At 45.0% G+C, this 20,435-nt stretch overlaps 1 protein-coding gene across 2 annotated transcripts in view; it reads left to right on the top strand.

The window, feature by feature from the left end:
* Positions 1-20,435, top strand: part of LGI2 (leucine rich repeat LGI family member 2) — a 71,046-nt gene that overhangs the window by 45,660 nt on the left and 4,951 nt on the right. For both annotated transcript variants that reach the window (XM_073574689.1, XM_073574688.1), the window contains 2 exons: positions 15,964-16,133; positions 20,231-20,395. In XM_073574689.1, the coding sequence (XP_073430790.1) occupies positions 15,964-16,133; positions 20,231-20,395 (335 nt within the window). The remainder of the gene's footprint in view (positions 1-15,963; positions 16,134-20,230; positions 20,396-20,435) is intronic.

Genomic DNA, 20,435 nt, shown 5'->3' with positions numbered 1-20,435 from the left:
TGAACTTTTAAATTCCTATTTTGCATCTGTTTTCTCTCAGAAAGGAAATGTAACACCAACTGTTATTCACTGTCCTATTAAGGGAATAGAAGAATCCAGGATATCTATAAACAGAAAGATAGTGAGGAAACACTTAGCTAGCCTAAATGAATTCAAGTCTCCAGGTCCAGATGAATTACACCCCAGAGTACTGAAGGAGATAGCAGAAGAAATTTTTGAACCCCTCTCTATAATCTTTGAAAATTCTTGGAGAACAGGAGAAGTGCCAGAAGACTGGAGAAGAGCAAATGTTGTTCCTATCTTCAAAAAGGGGAAGAAGGTGGACCCAGGTAACTATAGGCCGGTGAGTCTGACTTCTATACCAGGAAAGATCTTTGAACAAATTATTAAACAACATGTATGTCAATACCTGGATAAGAATGAAGTGATTAAACAGAGTCAGCATGGGTTTGTAACTAATAAGTCATGTCAGACTAATTTAATTTCCTTCTATGACGGTATCACTGATTGGGTGGATCAAGGAAATGCTGTAGATATAGTATATCTTGACTTCAGCAAAGCATTTGACAAAGTCTCTCATACAATCCTTATTGAAAAAATGATTAAGTATGGTATGGACAAGGCAACTGTTAGGTGGATTCATAACTGGCTTAGTGATCGGACCCAAAGAGTGGTCGTAAATGGCTGCACATCCAGTTGGAAGAATGTCTCAAGTGGGGTACCACAGGGCTCTGTCCTGGGCCCTGTATTGTTCAACATCTTTATCAACGATTTAGATGAAGGCATTGAGGGTAAACTGATTAAATTTGCTGATGACACAAAGCTAGGAGGGATAGCTAATACTAGAGAAGAGAGAGAGAGGATTCAAAAAGATTTAAATAAACTGGAGAAGTGGGCAGCAACAAACAGAATGGTTTTTAACAGGGAGAAATGCAAAGTACTACATCTGGGCAATAAAAATGGAAAAAGCATATATAGAATGGGAGGAATAGGGCTAAGTGACAGCACATGTGAAAAAGACTTGGGTATACTAATAGATCACAGACTGAATATGAGTCAACAGTGTGATGCAGCAGCAAAAAAGGCAAATGCAATTCTAGGATGTATTAACAGAAGCATACAGTCTAGATCACGTGAAGTCATTATTTCCCTCTACTCCTCTTTGGTCAGACCTCATCTGGAATATTGTGTCCAGTTTTGGGCACCACATTTTAAAAAAGACATCAACAAACTGGAGCAAGTTCAGAAAAGAGCGACCAGAATGGTGACCGGTCTGCAAACCCTGTCTTATGAGGAAAGGTTGCAGGATTTGGGAATGTTTAGTTTGCAAAAGAGAAGACTGAGAGGAGACTTAATAGCTGTCTACAAATATCTAAAGGGCTGTCACATTGTAGAAGGATCAACTTTATTCTCATTTGCACAAGGAAAGACTAGAAGCAATGGGATGAAACTGAATGGGAGGAGACACAGATTAGATATTAGAAAAAACTTTTTGACAGTTAGAGTGATCAATGAGTGGAACAGGCTGCCACGAGAAGTGGTGAGTTCTCCTTCAATGGAAGTCTTCAAACAGAGGCTGGACAGACATCTGACTGGGATGATTTAGCGAATCCTGCTTTGAGCAGGGTGTTGGACCAGATGGCCCAGGAGGTCCCTTCCAACTCTACGATTCTATGATACTAGAGCCCATGGAAAACAGTATGAGGTGAAAGAGTCAGTCACAGAACCAGGTGCTAGATGTTGGTAGTAGAGGCCAGAGCACGGGCATAACAGATTACGCTGTGTGCAACATAGGCACATGACAGAGCATGCATACTGCTACCAACCATGCATGTAACCTGTCTACTCTGGCCCAGGGCAGCAAAAGTCAAATCCAGGCCTGGTTCTTTTTTACGAATGTAAGCCAGTCCACATTTGCAGCGGATAGTCTGGTCTGGTACGTTGGTTTGTTAGTACATTGCCAGCTGCACTAAAGACGCGTTCAGAAATCACACTGGCACCAGGACAAGCCAGGACCTCCAAGGCATACTGGCTAAGCTCGGGCCATGTATCCAACTTGGAGACCCAAAATTTGAAGGGGGCAGATCCATCCTGAAGCACACTAACAAGGGTGGTGAGGTATTGTGCCACCATGTCACAGTAACGTTGCCTCCTAGTGTGTTGCACTGTCTGTGCTGATGGTGCCCGAACTCTTTGCAGGTTCAGAAACCGTTGGAACAGGTTGGGTATACTGAACCTGTCAGTAGCAAATGTACTGCTTCTGCTACCGGCTTCTGAACGGATTCCGCTGGCCCCAGGACGCACTGAGGTGCCTGCTAGTGCACGCGCATCACTGCTATGTGGTGGAAAAGAGTACATGAGTGAATTAACCAGTGCATCTTGATACTCCTGCATTTTAAGCGCCCGGTTCAACGGCGTAATTAGGCTTTGAAGGCTGTCCCGGTAACGTGGATCTAAGAGGGTGACCACCCAGTAGTCATTTGTGTGGAGAATACGAGCCACGCGTGGGTCGTTTCTCAGACACTGCAGCATGAAGTCACTCATGTGCTGAAGGCTGCCAACTGGCCATGCATCGCTGTCACCAGCTGGAGGAATGTGCTCTGGCTGCTCTGCATCACTCCATCCATGGTCTATCTGGTGACTACTAGTAGAGCGCTGTGTACTTTCCTCCTCTGGCTCATCCTCATAGTCCTCCTCATCCTCCTCGCTTGCTGTGTGTTGCCTGGACCTTTGTGAGGCACCCACAGAGCTTTATACCAACCGGGCCGATGAAGATTGCCTGGTTGGTGCAAGTGTCTCATCATACTCCTCCTCCTCCTGAGAAACCTCATCCCTTAGTCCTTTAAGTGATGATTCTACTGTATAAGGCATATAAGGGGAATAGTCAGGCTGAGTAGGGCAGCATCCGTGCTCATCATCAGAGTGGAGTCCTCGAAGCACTTCAAAATGGTGCATATGTCCTTCATGGATGCCCACTCTGTGGTTGTAAAGTGGGAGGGCTGAGATGTGTGTCGCCTACTTTGCGCCTGATGCAGCTGCAACTCCATAATTACAGGTTGCTGCTCACACAACCTCCGCAGCATATACAAAGTTGAATTCCACCTGGTGGGGAGGTCAACAATGATGCGGTGCTCGGGCAAGCCCAATCTGCGCTGCATGGCTGAAAGGCGCGATGCAGCCATGCTTGAACAGAGCAAATGAGAGCACTCGTATCTGACTTTGTGCAGCAGCTCTTCAAGGTCAGGATAGTTCCTAAGGAAACTCTGCACCACTGTCACGTGCCCCGTCCTGAGTGACACGGCCAGCAGGCCGGTAACTGATACAAAAGGACGCGGCACGTGTAATTGTCCTATGTGACGCAGGCCGGTAACTAATACAATAAGACAAGGGAATAGGGAAAACCTGGATAACAATAACAATGGTGGCCCTGCGATAGGGAACGGGGAAGTGGAGACCTCCTGCACTCCCCTGAGTCAGTGTCTCTACACTCCTAACGTTCCCTAGGCCGGTTCCGCACCGGGCGCCGATCAGGAACCTAAAAACCCTGACTCGCCCTGCACCTAAAACCTCACTAGGGAATTGGTCGGTGCGGAAACTAATCCCACCACTGCACTAAACACACATAAGGAAAAGTGACATAACAGGGGAACACCACTTAGCTTTGCTCTGTTGCTAACGCTCCCAGCAACAGAGCCCACCACCTACGTGCATCTTTTCCTCCACCGAGTCCAACATCTGGGTGCACTGTCCAGAAACGGATCTTCTCAGCACCATAGTGCAGCCTTGGAGCAAACAGAGTCCACACCTGCGTGCAGCTGTCCAAAAACAGAGTCCAGCAGATGAGTCCAGCTTTTCTGCCAAAGAGTCCAACATTTTGAGTCCAGCTTTTCAGCAACCGAATCCAGCATCCTGAGTGCAACTCTACACCATAGCTGCCACTCCACCAAGCCATGCAAGAACTCCCTGCTGACACCATAGATGCGACTCTACCAAGCCATGCCAGCCCTCCTTGCAGATAGCATAGCTGACACTCCAGGACTCTCACTGAGCTGCCCGCAACTCTCCCCCAGCGCCACTCCCCACCCAGGCCTGCCTGCAAACGACAAACTTTCACCCACCGTGATTAACACACCTGATACTCTCTTATAGAGCAATCACACCTGTTACTTAATTTCGTGCACAAACTAAGGTAACCAGAGTGCAATGACCCTAATGGCCACCGGGGGAAAACTGCAACTGAAATCACCACAGTGCAATGACCCTAATGGCCACCGGGGGGAAAACCACCTTTGGCACACAGCCAAGGGAAAAAAAAAGGTTACTTTGTGCATTTAATCCATCAGATCCAACCTGGATCGTGACAGTACCCTCCCTATAATGAGGGGCCTCTGGACCCTCGAGACCACTCCTCATCAGGGCACCACCTACAGCGGAGATGCCTAGATCCAGAGTTCACCTCTGCAACTACCTGCACCTCAGGTTTATGACAAGCGCACCGCTGGTAATGGCAAAGTATGTTCTGGAGGCACCACTCATCTTCAAAGCGTCGACCTGGGGAACGAGTTATGTATGTGTATGTTCGGTATGAGCTGGTAAGACTCCGCAACACACTTCCAAGATGTTTTTGGTGGCCACCCATACATGCTCGTTCACACACAGGTCCGGACCTGAACGTTTATTGCCACACATTCATTTGTCATATTTCGGTGAACTCATTCTTGGATCGACAACAGAGGCGTCCCCCTGTGTCACCACACTCACACCCCCGCACTCCACCAAGGGGTACACCACCCTCCAACCCTTTACACCACAAAGTCTGCACCTCCCATGGTTGGCTAATGGCGAGGGTTGAGATTTGCCCCTACTCCCCCGCAGCACACCTGTTGCTCACACCAGTGAGGGAGGGGCCTGGGAAATGGAGGAAAAATACACTCCCTGGTCGCCTTCCCCCGAACGACCAGGAGGGGCGGCTACTTCGGTGGTATGGAAGATTTGGCGTAGACCCCGCGGACTATCACACCAGTCTGCTCACTACCGGGACGCACCCCTTCACCTCGGGGAACCCCAGACAGCACTATGGGGACCAACTCCACCCACCTGTCTGGGTACGTCCGCCTGTAAGAGCAAGTCCCGCTCCCCAGCAGCGACTCTACGGGCTTCATTGCCAGCCGCTATTTGATTTCCTGGTTGAGCCAAACGGGAGGCCCCAGACCCTGATAATTGCTGCTGAAACTGCTTCTACACCATGCAGGTCCTCACTCACCTCAGTGAGGCCCAGCAGCAAATACTCACAGGTCTGAACATGGCCTGAGGATAACCAGAAAAACAAAAAGTATGGCTGGTGAAAATGTAACGTGCCCCGTCCTGAGTGACACAGCCAGCAGGCCGGTAACTGATACAACAGGATGTGGCACGTGTAATTGTCCTATGTGACGTGACCCGCAGGCCGGTAACTAATACAGTAAGACAAGGGAATAGGGAAAACCTGGGTAACAATAACAATGGTGGCCCTGCGATAGGGAAAGGGGAAGTGGAAACCACCTGCACTCCCCTGAGTCAGTGTCTCTACACTCCTAACGTTCCCTAGGCCGGTTCCGCACCGGGCGCCGATCAGGAACCTAAAACCCTCACTAGGGAATTGGTTGGTGCGGAAACTAGTCCCAACACTGCACTAAACACACATAAGGAAAAGTGACATAACAGGGGAACACCACTTAGCTTTGCTCTGTTGCTAACGCTCCCAGCAACAGAGCCCACCACCTGCGTGCTTCTTTTACTCCACCGAGTCCAACATCTGCGTGCACTGTCCAGAAACGGATCTTCTCAGCACCATAGTGCAGCCTTGGATCAAGCAGAGTCCACACCTGCGTGCAGCTGTCCAAAAACAGTCCAGCAAATGAGTCCAGCTTTTCTGCCAAAGAGTCCAACATTTTGAGTCCAGCTTTCCAGCAACCGAATCCAGCATCCTGAGTGCAGCTCTACACCATTGCTGCCACTCCACCAAGCCATGCAAGAACTCCCCGCTGATACCATAGATGCAACTCCACCAAGCCATGCCAGCCCTCCTTGCAGACACCATAGCTGACACTCCAGGACTCTCACTGAGCTGCCCGTGACTCTCCCCCAGCTCCACTCCCCACCAAGGCCTGCCTGCAAACGACGAACTTTCACCCACCCTGATTAACACACCTGATACTCTCTTATAGAGCAATCACACCTGTTACATAATTACGTGCACAAACTAAGGTAACCAGAGTGCAATGACCCTAATGGCCACTGGGGGCAAAACCACCTTTGGCACACAGCCAAGGGAAAAAAAAAAAGGTTACTTTGTGCATTTAATCAGTCAGATCCAACCTGGATCGTGACAACCACCAAGTTTAGGACATGGGCAAGGCATGGAATGTGAGTCAGACCACCTAGGCCCAGAGCCGCGACCAGGTTTTGACCGTTGTCACACACCACCATACCTGGCAAGCCACATGTCGCTCTGCTCCTTGATCGTGTTCCACAGCTCTGTTGCGGTGTGGCTAACATCACCCAGATAAACCAATTTCAACACGGCCTGTTGATGTTTGGCTGATGCAGTGCTGAAATCGGTTGTTGTGGTACGTCTGGGTGCAGGCGAGTCTGACGAGGAGTATGAAGAGGAGTCAGTTTGTACGGAGGTGAGGCCTGCAATCCGTGGAGTTAGCAGGATCCGCGCACTTGCACTGTCTACTTCAGTTCCAGGCTCAACTACATTTACCCAATGGGCAGTGATGGAAATGTAGCGTCCCTGGCCATGCTGATTGGTCCACGCGTCGGTGGTCAGGTGGACCTTGCTACTAACTGCATTTTGTAGCGCATGCTTAATTTTACGCTCCACATGCTGTTGCAGGGCGGGGACGGCTTGCCTGCTGAAGTAGAAGCAGCTGGGAACGCTGTATTGTGGGATTGCAAACCCCAACATATCGATAAAAGCTGACTTGCTCACCAGCCAGAATGGTAGCATTTCCACTGCAAGCAGTTTGGCAATGCGAGAATTAATGCCCTATGCTCATGGGTGGTTTGCCGAGTACGGGCACCTTTTCTCCCACATCTGTGTGACAGATGGCTGCACACTGGATTGGGAGTGTGAGGATACTAGCGATTGGGATGCTGATGCTGACGAAGTACAGACAGTGTGCCGCCGTACAACACTGCCTGCAGATGCACCCTGGCATTCAGGCGAGGAAGCGGGTGCAGCTGTTAGCGAGCTGGAGGAAGAGGTGGCCGCTGTGACTGAAGAGGTGGAAGGTGGGGGACCAGCTGCAGGTGGCGAATCATCTTGGGTGTGATGCTGCCACTCCACAGGGTGCCTCTTCCTGACATGCGTCAACATATTGGTGGTGTTAAGGTTGCTGACGTTCTTCCCTCTCTGCACAGTTTGTCGACAAAGCTTGCATCTGACTACTGTAACGTCATCTGCAACTTGGTCGAAAAAGGCCCATGCACCACAACTCTTGGATGCACCCCTTGTGCTCTTTAAAAGAGCCCTGCTCCTAACGGGTGCTGAAGTTGAGGGAGCCGACAACCAGTTTTTCCCTCTTCCTCTCCCACGTGGATGGCCACGCTGCGCCACAACTGCAAGCTCTTCCTCTGAGCTATCCCCACTTGCTTGCTGCCCCTCAGCATGCCATGATGGGTCAAGGACCTCGTCATCCAATACACTTTTGTCAGCAGAAACTGGCAGCTGAGATCATCATCATCTGCTGACTGGGGTCTGGTCACTGTGGGCACTGGCCCACCCTCCACTTCTTCCTCAGACGCACACAGTGGTTGCGCATCTGTGCACGCTACTTCTTCTTCAGCTGCAGGAATGCTGTCTGGATGGCACACAGATTCCAAGCCAACAGATTCTGAGAAGAGGATTAAGGTTGGCTCCTGGCCCTCTGAATGTCTGGGCAATTTAATGGGCGGTAAAGAAGCAGATTGGTGCTGTTCTTCAGTGGCCTGACCCAATGTGGTGGAGAGGTCCTGGGAGGATGCTACGCTCATTGAGGTGGATGCCTCAACTGCCATCCAACCAACAACGGTTTCTACTTGATCCTCTCTTATCAGCCTATGGCCCTGCGCTCCTAACAAGCTGCGCATAAATGACTGCTACCAGGTGAAAGGAGGTGCTGAGTGACTTGGGCCTGCTGTTTGCTCTGGATGTGCACCATGTTTAGCTGCTGATGCACCTCTTCTGCGGCCGCCGCGGGGATGTCCCTTACTCCCTGCCTCCTTCATCTCTATCGATGGATTCAGAATGGCAAGAAAGTAATTATTAGGGATTATGTGCTTATTCCTGTAGGACTGCAAACAGGTATAAGAAACACTAATGGCACTGTATGATGGTGTGTCTGCTACACTTTATTTGAATCTAGTGTGGCCTGCACAAAGAGTAACGTGTGTTTGTGGTGTTGGTGTACACGTTACGGTCGGATGTCACAGTGCAGTAAATGACACTGCTGTGACGCCAAAAAAAAAGGATTCTCCGGGACTGGGCCAGGTGCTGTGTGGCACCAGCCACAGAGGTTGTTTGGGCCCTCACAGTACAATCCCTATATAGTGTTTGACTTTAACCTCAATAGATGCTGTGAGGTAAATTAACACTTATAGGGGCACTGAGAGTGAATTTACTGGTGAAAAATTTGGGGGTGTGCGATAGAACAGGCCGCACTAGGGGTCCTGCAGTCTGATGTGACTACAAAAACTGACCTAGTGGGAGCTGCACTCCCCAAAAAAAAGCACACAGGCAGTCTGCGCAGCGGAGGTGACTAAACTGTGCAAAGCGCACCCGAGCACCAGGAAAATTGAAGGATAACTGGGGGTAAGGGATTGGGGGGGAGGTTCGGGGGAACCCCTCACTGAAAAATCCCTATATAGCGTTCACCAAAATGTACTGGATGGTGAAGCTACACTTTTAGGAAAAAATAGGGGAAGGGGATTTAAGGGATGAAAAGAAAAGTCTGTGAAAAGGCCGTGAGACACACACCCCACAGTGCTGCAGCAAGAGGAGCTGCAGCAGCTGCAGTGAATGTGCTCTGCACTGTCTCACTAAGCACCTCACTGAGAGCCTGCACAGCACAAAAAATGAAACTGAGCGGGGTCAGTGAGGAAAAAGACTGCTTCTGTAACACACAGGGGCTGCTACAGTCGCTAAAAAACAATTTCTATCGCTATTAGATCTGAGATCTCTCCATATCGCCAACAGCAACCTATCCCTATCTGCTTTCACAGTAGGGTGAGGCTAAAATGGCAGGCGCAGCCTTTTATACTGCCTGATCACACCATCCAGCCAGCCAATCGCAGCGCAGCCCCTAGCTAGCAAGTTTGGACGCCTCCTACCAAGTTTAGGGGAGTTACACAATGTTGTCAGCATTTCTTCAGCTCCTGATTGGCTCCACGGAGTGCTCAGAGGCTGAAGGATTATGGGATTTCCGATTTCCGATGTGAAAAAAATATCGTAATCGTAAATCGGAATTCCGATATCGCAAATATCGGGACGATTTCCGATATTTCAATATCGGAAAACTCATCCCTAGTCCTAGGTCATGGGTCTTCCAGCAGAACAATGACTCCAAACATACATTACTTTAAGAAGCACCCAGAAATGAATGGAAACAGAGCGCTGGAGAGTTCTGAAGTGACCAGCAATGCTTCCCGCTCTAAATCCCATTGAACACCTATTGAGAGATATTGAAATTGCTGTTGGGAGAAGACAGCCTTCAAATACAGGTGCTTCTCACAAAATTGGAATATCATCAAAAGGTTAATTTATTTCAGTTCTTCATTATAACAAGTGAAACTCATATATTATATAGAGTCAAAACAAACAGTGATCTATTTTAATGTTTATTTCTGTTAATGTTGATGATTATGGCTTACAGCCAATAAAAAGCCAAAGGTCATTATTTCAGTAAATTAGAATAATTAACAAAAAACATCTGCAAAGGCTTCCTAAGCGTAAAGGTCCCTTAGTCTGTCTCAGTAGGATCCTCAATCATGGGGAAGACTGCTGACTTGACAGATGTCCAGAAAGCTGTCATTGACACACTCCACAAGGAGGGGAAGCCACAAAAGGTCATTGCTATAGAAGCTGGCTGTTCACAGAGTGCTGTATCCAAGCATATTAATGGAAAGAGTGGAAGGAAAAAGTGTGGTAGAAAAAGGGGCACAAGCAACTTGGATAACTGCAGCCTTTAAAGGATTGTTAAGAAAAGGCCATTCATAAATTTGGGGGAGATTCACAAGGAGTGGACTGCTGCTGGGGTCATTGTTACAAGAGCCACCACACGCAGAGATATCCAGGACATGGGCTACAAGTGTCGCATTCCTTGTATCCAGCCACTCTTGATCAATAGACAACGCCAGAAGCATCTTACCTGGGCCAAGGAGAAAAAGAACTGGAATGTTGCTCAGTGGTCCAGTGGTCATGTTTTCAGATTAAATTTTGCATTTCATTTGTAAATCAAGGTCCCAGAGTCTGGAGGAAGAGTGGAGAGGCCACAATCCAAGCTGCTGGAGGTCTAGTGGGAAGTTTCCACAATCATTGATGGTTTGGGGAGCCATGACAAGTGGTTATTTGTGATCCCAGTGTTCTCGCTCCTCACCCATCTTGTAACACAATTGCCCGACCTCTGATCGGCCTCCCAAAAACACATCGCCGTACCACGTAAATTAATCACCAGACATTGTATTGGATAAAATGGCCACAGCAGCCTTTTATTAATATAAAGTATAACAATTTTAGCAACAAATACCAACATAGGGGGAGGGGCGATCCTCGAGGCGCCAAACTGTATCAGGCTCGGATCAGTATCCTACAAAACTTGCCACCCCTGGCCGAATCTTGTCTCCAGCCATTAAGCACCAGCTCAGAGACCTTAAGAGACTCACCCGGCCTAACTGCCGTAACTGGCCACGGCTCCCATATTAACTTGTCGGTATCACCATACCGTTACATTCCATGTGATCCACCGAAGGGGGAGTCCAGGACCTTTGCGATTCCCCCCCCTCCAATCCGCCATTTCTAGCACCACCAACCTCGAGGACCTCCCCCCCTCACCACGCTGCCATGACGAAAGTGCATATAACTTGGTTAAACACAGATTTTTTATTTTTTTTTACCTCTTCTTCCCCTAAATACTAACAACTTAACTGACCAGTATAACAACAAAGGGGCCGGTGGGTGGGAGCTTGTTATCTCTGCTATGGGGCACCTAAAATGGTTGCCCTGGCCATGTGACCATCCCCTTTATAGTGCTCCCCCTCCCTTCTTCCTTCCATAATCCCTCCTACCATCCCATAGCCCTATCCCTTCGCTCGCACGTACTCAAAACAATTAACCCTATCTGACCCAGCCCTATAGACTTGCTCTTCCACCTATGGTCCCCTCAACCTTGTCATGATGGCCTCCCTTCTAAGGCCTGTGTCCCCAGTACGGCCTCACTTGTCATCTGCTGGTGTAGGTCCACTGTGTTTTATCAAGACCAAAGTCAGCGCAGCCGTCTACCAGGAAATTTTAGAGCGCTTCATGCTTCCCTCTGCCGACAAGCTTTTTCGAGATGTAAATATCATTCTCCAGCAGGACTTAGCACCTGTCCACACTGCCAAAAGTACCAATACCTGGTGTAAAACAACAGTATCACTGTGCTTGATTGGCCAGCAAACTCACCTGACCTTAACCCAATAGAAAATCTATGGGGTATTGTCAAGAGGAAGATGAGAGACACCAGACCCAGTAATGCAGACGAGCTGAAGGCAACACCTCAGCAGTGCCACAGGCTGATCGCCTCCATGCCACGCTGCATTGATGCAGTAATTGATGCAAAAGGAGCCCCGACCAAGTATTGAGTGCATGTACTGAGCATACATCTCAGTAGGCCAACATTTCGGATTTTAAAATCATTTTTCAAGCTGTTGTTATAAAGTATTCTAATTTACTGAGATAATGACTTTTGGCTACTCATTGTCTGTAAGCCATAATCATCAACATTAACAGAAACAAACACTTGAAATAGATCACTCTGTTTATAATGACTCAATATAATATATGAATTTCACTTTTTGTATTGAATAACGGAAATAAATTAACATTTTGATGATATTCTACTTTTGTGAGAAGCACTTGTATGAGTGACTTGGAGCAGTTTGCAAAAGAAGAGTGGTCCAAAATTCCAGATGAGAGGTGTAAGAAGCTTGTTGATGGTTATAGGAAGCGATTGAGTGCAGTTATTTCTTCTAAAAGAATGTGCATCCAAATATTAAGTTGAGATTGCCAAAAGTGTTATCCTCATTTTTGTGGTTTTGTCATATTGTGTCTAATCTGTTTTTGTGCTGTTCCAATGCACACAAATGAAATAAATGTGTATAACAAAACATGTGTAATAATTTTCTTGGAGAAATCCTTCACTTTGTGGAACAATTTCATGGTTGCCAGCACATTTGGCCATGACTATATACTGTGTATGACAAAAAATGTGTTTCACATTATGATCTTGCTTCCCAGAAGGGTCGGCATCATACAGCAGGCGGCGGGAAAGGTCAGAGAGGTCCCAGCTCCTGCGCACTGCAGTACACTGCTCTGCCCTCAGTAGGGCAGATAAAGTGCGCCTGCGCAGGAGCGCGACAGAAGTAAGGAGGAGGATGTCATCGCTAGAAGATGGGAGGCGTCTGACCCGGACCTGCGACACCCATCAGACCGGACTGCCCCTGGGTGAGTATAATATAACCCCTTTTTCTTTTCTTTCAGGTTACATCGGGGGCTTATCTACAGCATTACAGAATGTTGTAGATAAGCCCCTGATGGTGGTGGCCGCAGCTTATATACAAAAAAATAGGTGACAGATTCCCTTTAACAAATGTTAACTCATTAGGTGCCAATATTTTTATTGCTAACCTCTCAGCAACGGAGCAGAGAAATTAAAAAAAAACAAAAAAAAAACAACAAATAAACATTTCATTCCTCTCTGCAACCACAATTACATCCGATATCCAATTCAACATGAAACAACGACAATGATGTACCTGGTTCCTGCTGACATTGCTGACCGTGAGTGACAGGATGCGCGCACACCGACTGGAGAATTGGAACACCTGTTGTGAGGGGTTTCCCTTTGTACCTGAGTCGTGGTTTCCTGACACACTGATCACCGACCGGACCACAAGGAATCACTGTTGCAGCCAGGAGCCAAGACGTCATCTTTTCCATGACTACACCGGACCACGTGGAATCACCACCGCCGCCAGGATCCAGGACGCCATCTTTTCCAGGACCATACCGGACCCCTTACGCGCCACTGCTTTGGCGCCAATGTCCACATCCTGAACTAACAGCATTCTGAAATCGTCAGACTGATAAGTTTGCTAATCTTGAACTTCCTTCCCTATTCTTCACACCCGTTTCCCCTGGGTTCCGTACCCTGTGTCCCTTTATACCGTTTTCCTTGTTTTCTCCCTGCTAGGATTATACCTGTTAAATTAATCCCCACGTTTACCCTTGTGCTGCCTCCGACCCGTTACTGCATCTCGCAACCTGCTCACACCAGAATGGAAAACGATGCTGCGGATCCGCAAAAAGAATTGACATGCTGCGGGAAAAAAACGCTGCAAATCTGCGCAGATTTTTCCACGGCATGTGCACAGCGATTCTTCAATTACCTTAGACTAACATTGCCTGTGCACTACACTGCGGATTTGATGCAAATCCACACGGAAAAAAACGCTGCGGATCCGCATCAAAATCCACAATGTGTGCACATAGCCGTAGAGTTTTTATTATTATTACTATTATTATGGTTATTTTTTTGCACTCTTTTTACCTATTTTCTGTTTGGTGGGTGACACAATTGTCTATTATATGTTTAATTTTTCCAATCCAGTTGCAGATTTTTATTCTGTGTGCTTTGCTATAATAGATTTACTGCTTTCTAATATAATAAATCTATTTGTTAATAAATCATGAGCCTAAACATCTTTTCTTCCTTGTAAATATGGAATGAACCCACAGAGACTGCCTCTTCATATAAATACGTGTCATACCCTTATATCTCATCGTCTTTACTATGGCAATACTTTTTTCAATGCTGTGATATATTAGAGATGTAATGGACTAGTGCTCCTACTAATGGACTTTTAATGTTCTTCTTCCTGCATGCTGACAATGTTGCTTACAGTCAATTCTGCTCTTCTTCACTTTGTAAGGGGTTTAGAATCATAGCATGAAGCTCCAGGAACCTGATGGTAAATCTGTACCAGGTCCCCCCTCCAATTTACCCCATGATATGTATGGTACCGCTGAATACTGTGTGGCAGAGGGGTGGGCATTTTAGGGCCTGGGTGCATCCCAGCTATCCATACACTAAGGACTAGTGTATATGCAAAAATTCATCTGTAGGGCAATATTTCCTATGTAGACCATTGATTTTCTGTTTCTCAATGCCAAGTTCTGCCTAATTGTCCAAGTGCACTTTGATGCACATTAGCTTCTTAACACCACAGTTATTTTAGGAAGCAATTTTTTTTCTTTAATTCAGCTTTCAAGAGCCATCGTTTTTTTTAATATTTTTGTTAAAGTGGTAGTCTCAACTTCATAAATGGGTAAAATTTGCAAAGTTTTTGTAAACGCAAGCAACTTTGCAAACCAAATTGTTGGATTCGGCCAACTTTACTTCCCCGACACTCCACTGAAGTTGCAGAGGCAAGCCCAGTTCAGATTAGCGGTCTGACCTGGTCTCAACTGTCAACCGATTAGACGACCCCTCTAATCCTTTAGCACAATTGGACATACCCATTTGTCGGCCCAGGGGTCTACATGTGTGAAGGGAACTCAGGAGCTGAGTTCTCTCCATGCCCTGAAGATACCAGCTGTATCACATAGTAATATAATTGCGGCCCAACTGCAGCCCTAGCACCCACAATAGTTACACCACTATTATTTATGTCTTTCCCCCTTTTTTGTTTAATAGACACAATTTCGTTCATTCTGTATCAGCTCAGTCACATGCCCACTAAGCTGCAATACCAGGCGCAGCCACTGCATAATGTATGAAGCTGTGAGATGGAAAACCAGGAAGGAGTGGCACTGCCTTTTCAATCACCTGATCAGCGGTGGTGCCATCAGTATCAAAGTTTCATAAATACTGTAGGTTTCTTCCTGTTAAAACAAAGAGAATTTAGGGATGTTTAAGAGAAACTGATAGGAATACCATGAACTCTGAGAACACAGCATCCCCAAACAGCAGAGGAAGGCAGTATCAGGGGAGTTTCATACCTTTGTAGCCAAGGGTGCTATTACATTGTGTTCAGACATCCGTTCAGTGGCCCCCGTTGTGGCTTTTGTCCAAACCCTCCTGCAATATGGGATCAGGTGTATGCGTTGGGCCTTAGACTATAATGTTGCCGGCAAAGCGAACGTGCGCTTTGACGTGCACCTTTTTCGGCAGTGTACGCCTACTAGAGGTGGCCATCCAGACATAGTAGATTGCGTCTGAGTATTCCACCTCCAGTAGTTGTATATGCCCAAAAATTATGCACCATTCTAGTATATGGCCCTGTTGGCCGAACTCTGTTTTGCGTGGGGTTCGGACATAAGCTCCAACGGGAGCCACTGAATGAGTACCGAAACACAGTGTGAAAGCACCCTAACCATTTTAAGGGCAAAATTTCTCTATCACTACACCCCTGGTCTCCTACATAGCGCAGAAATAGTATCTTCAACAGCACTCAATGAATGGAGGACATACAGAGATACAATGATGGTGAGGCGAGGTGGATGTCCATCTACACAGACCTTGCACTAGATTTGGTGTAATAATGTTCCTTGGAAATAAAATAAATTTGTATTATTTATTACAAAGCAAAGTACTGTAGCTGTCGTAAAAAGGATCAGATAAATGTATGGGGCTTGTCACATCGACATTATAGCATTTTCATGTCCATATCTTTGTGTTGTAGAGACTTACGAGGCAATAGATTCGAGTGTGACTGTAAAGCTAAGTGGCTATTTTCATGGCTGAAGATGACAAACTCCACTGTGTCGGATGTGCTTTGTACAGGGCCGTCTGTGTACCAAGGGAAGAAGCTGAATGAAATAACGAGCTTTGATACAGACTGCATAACAACTGGTATGTTCTCACCTTAATGAGGTTATTATAATGATAAATGTAGGTTGCAAAATCCAGAGATAATTTGCATTTCTTAGTTACATGGAGATTTGCATTATTTTAAGTGGTTATTTTCTGCAAAACCAATGCCTTCTCCCATCCATAGTGTGCAATCATTTTATCTACAAAAAACTCAAAAAAGAAGATGATAATATAGATAGTATGTAGAAGAAGACATGTAGATAGTATGTAGATATAGCAAAATCATATAAGTATAAGAGAAGGTTCCCTACTATCACCACATGTGTATTTTGGACCAATTAAGGACTAATCGGTGAACATAGGGTATATGCAAAGGAAGAGAAGGAGAACCGACAAAGTCCAAGATAACTGAATTAAAATTTACAAATTTATTAGCCAATCAATAAAAATATGAGGGTGTGGGAGAAATAACAAGTAGAACAATGGAAGCAATTCTACGTGACATTCACAAAATAAAGATGAATCAAAATAACAAAATGTAAAGGATGTGTGGGCTGGGGACTATTAATATAGATCAAATGATAGAATAAATTATTATTACCGTAAATAATCATTGTAGGCATTTACTACAGGCCGCCTGTGCAAGCTGAAGATATGGATGAACTCTTTATGCATCAAATGGCCAAGTTCTCCAAAAAATATGACATAGTTGTCATGGGAGATTTCAACTATCCAGACATTTGTTGGGAATCTCTCTCAGGCAAATCTAACAGGTCAAGGAAATTCTTATCTTCTCTTGCTGACAACTTTATCTTCCAAAAGGTAGGGGAGAAAACAAGGGGAACTGCTACCTTGGATCTAATCCTTATAAACAGGGAGGAAATGGTTGAGGAGGTAAAAGTGGCTGGAACCCTAGGAGGTAGCGACCATGCTATTTTAGAATTTTGGATAACTAGAGGCGGAAGACCTGTGAAGACTCAGACGTCAAGGTTAGATTTCAGAAAGGCAGATTTTAAGGGATTCAGAAAGATAATTGGAGGGATCCAATGGCTGGATATCCTTAAAGACAAAAATGTCCAGAAAGGATGGGAAATCTTGAAAAATGAAATTCTCAAAGCACAGTTGTTAAAAATTCCGAAAAGAGGGAAGAATAGGAAGCATTTAAGGAAACCAGGATGGGTGAACACAGAACTTAAGCACATGCTAAAAAGGAAGAAAAAAATGTTTATAAAATGGAAAGACGGAGGCATATCTAAAGAAGAATATAATGCTGTCTGCAGAATCTGCAGGGCACAAATCAGATTAGCTAAAGCTGAAAATGAATTGAGGCTTGCAAGAGATGTCAAAAGCAATAATAAAGGATTTTGGGGATATGTCAAAAGTAAAAGAAAAGTCAAAGATGCTATAGGATTTTTACAGGATGAAAATGATGAAATGGTAAGACAGGATGTTGAGAAGGCTGAACTTTTAAATTCCTATTTTGCATCTGTTTTCTCTCAGAAAGGAAATGTAACACCAACTGTTATTCACTGTCCTATTAAGGGAATAGAAGAATCCAGGATATCTATAAACAGAAAGATAGTGAGGAAACACTTAGCTAATCTAAATGAATTCAAGTCTCCAGGTCCAGATGAATTACACCCCAGAGTACTGAAGGAGATAGCAGAAGAAATTTCTGAACCACTCTCCATAATCTTTGAAAATTCTTGGAGAACAGGAGAAGTGCCAGAAGACTGGAGAAGAGCAAATGTTGTTCCTATCTTCAAAAAGGGGAAGAAGGTGGACCCAGGCAACTATAGGCCGGTGAGTCTGACTTCTATACCAGGAAAGATCTTTGAACAAATTATTAAACAACATGTAAGTCAATACCTGGATAAGAATGAAGTGATCAAACAGAGTCAGCATGGGTTTGTAACTAATAAGTCATGTCAGACTAACTTAATTTCCTTCTATGACGGTATCACTGATTGGGTGGATCAAGGAAATGCTGTAGATATAGTATATCTTGACTTCAGCAAAGCATTTGACAAAGTCTCTCATACAATCCTTATTGAAAAAATGACTAAGTATGGAATGGACAAGGCAACTGTTAGGTGGATTCATAGCTGGCTTAGTGATCGGACCCAAAGAGTGGTCGTAAATGGCTGCACATCCAGTTGGAAGAATGTCTCAAGTGGGGTACCACAGGGCTCTGTCCTGGGCCCTGTATTGTTCAACATCTTTATCAACGATTTAGATGAAGGAATTGAGGGTAAACTGATTAAATTTGCTGATGACACAAAGCTAGGAGGGATAGCTAATACTAGAGAAGAGAGAGAGAGGATTCAAAAAGATTTAAATAAACTGGAGAAGTGGGCAGCAACTAACAGAATGGTTTTTAACAGGGAGAAATGCAAAGTACTACATCTGGGCAATAAAAATGAAAAAAGCATATATAGAATGGGAGGAATAGAGCTAAGTGACAGCACATGTGAAAAAGACTTGGGTATACTAATAGATCACAGACTGAATATGAGTCAACAGTGTGATGCAGCAGCAAAAAAGGCAAATGCAGTTCTAGGATGTATTAACAGAAGCATACAGTCTAGATTACGTGAAGTCATTATTTCCCTCTACTCCTCTTTGGTCAGACCTCATCTGGAATATTGTGTCCAGTTTTGGGCACCACATTTTAAAAAAGACATCAACAAACTGGAGCAAGTTCAGAAAAGAGCGACCAGAATGGTGACCGGTCTGCAAACCCTGTCTTATGAGGAAAGGTTGCAGGATTTGGGAATGTTTAGTTTGCAAAAGAGAAGACTGAGAGGAGACTTAATTGCTGTCTACAAATATCTAAAGGGCTGTCACATTGTAGAAGGATCAACTTTATTCTCATTTGCACAAGGAAAGACAAGAAGCAATGGGATGAAACTGAATGGGAGGAGACACAGATTAGATATTAGAAAAAACTTTTTGACAGTTAGAGTGATCAATGAGTGGAACAGGCTGCCACGAGAAGTGGTGAGTTCTCCTTCAATGGAAGTCTTCAAACAAAGGCTGGACAGACATCTGACTGGGATGATTTAGCGAATCCTGCTTTGAGCAGGGGGTTGGACCAGATGGCCCAGGAGGTCCCTTCCAACTCTACGATTCTATGATTCTATGATTCCTGTGATAAAACAGGCAGTGAAATGTGTTACCTGAGAATGTAGCAGCTGCGAGCCCCTTCCATTTTGTCTGTATACTTATTATCATAAGTGTGTTATTCTTCCCTACCTGGTCAGGGGCTGTGGTATATGACTACCATCCCTGGTCAGGGGCTGTGGTATCTGACTACCATGAACTGGAGCTGTTCTGCACAGTCGGACACAGCAGATAACAGTATATATAGCAGGGGCACGTTTATAAGATTATAAGATTATAGTAAAATGCAAAAAGTGCTTGGGTATAAATCCAATATTATAGTACCCACATATCTAAACGGTTTCTAATCAAAGAAATATATCAAATACAAGCATTATTAAAAGCAGGACATGCATCTATGAGTAGCATATATAGTTAGGTAAGGTGCATGCACATATATATCCTGAGACAAAGCATGGTCACTATAATGTGGAAGATATAATGTTATTGAAGGTTGCCATTAGGCTATACCAGTAGAGTAGTGAAACCATATGTAAAGAATTGTATCTGTATGAGGAAGGGTGAGTGGAAAGTGTGTCAAGGAAGCGTCCGCCCTGACGCGCGTTTCTGTGTCTGCCTTCGTCAAGGGGGTCGATCATTTTATTTAGCGGAGATGTTAAAAAGTGTGCTCCATCAAGATTTTAGGATTTTCCAATTAGTGCTTATCTGGATTCTTGTCCATAGGGGGATGTATTTATAGTATACTGTATATTTGTACATTACATATGTTTGTCTTGAGTTTATTTATTTATTTTACTTATATAGTGCTATTATATTTCACAGCGCTTTACAGTTATTTGGAAAAAGCCAGAGTAACAGAGAAAGACCGTATGAATAGTTGGAATTGAAATTATTTATTGTCCCTATCAATGTACTATTTCAAAAATGCACTAACCCACTAATAATAAGCGTTTATGATGAGTACTGAATTCCTGAAAAAAAAAATATTTTTTTTTCATGTTGTCAATTTACAGATTTTGTCGTTCAGCAAATTTTGCCATATGAATCAGTTTCTGTCGATACCTTCCAATACAAGAATGATGTCTTTGTGGCTATAGCACAACCGAGCATGGAAAACTGTATGGTCCTGGAGTGGGATCACATTGAAATGAACTTCCGAAGTTATGACAACATTACAGGTACAGGAATGATATAGAATTTTCAATTTTACAACAATTG

Source organism: Dendrobates tinctorius, unplaced genomic scaffold (assembly GCF_039654945.1).
Source record: "Dendrobates tinctorius isolate UK_male_01 unplaced genomic scaffold, ASM3965494v1 ptg000039l, whole genome shotgun sequence".
NCBI classification, from domain to species: domain Eukaryota; kingdom Metazoa; phylum Chordata; class Amphibia; order Anura; family Dendrobatidae; genus Dendrobates; species Dendrobates tinctorius.
The sequence above is the reverse complement of the archived record's forward strand: the minus strand, read 5'-3'. Positions and strand labels throughout refer to the sequence as shown.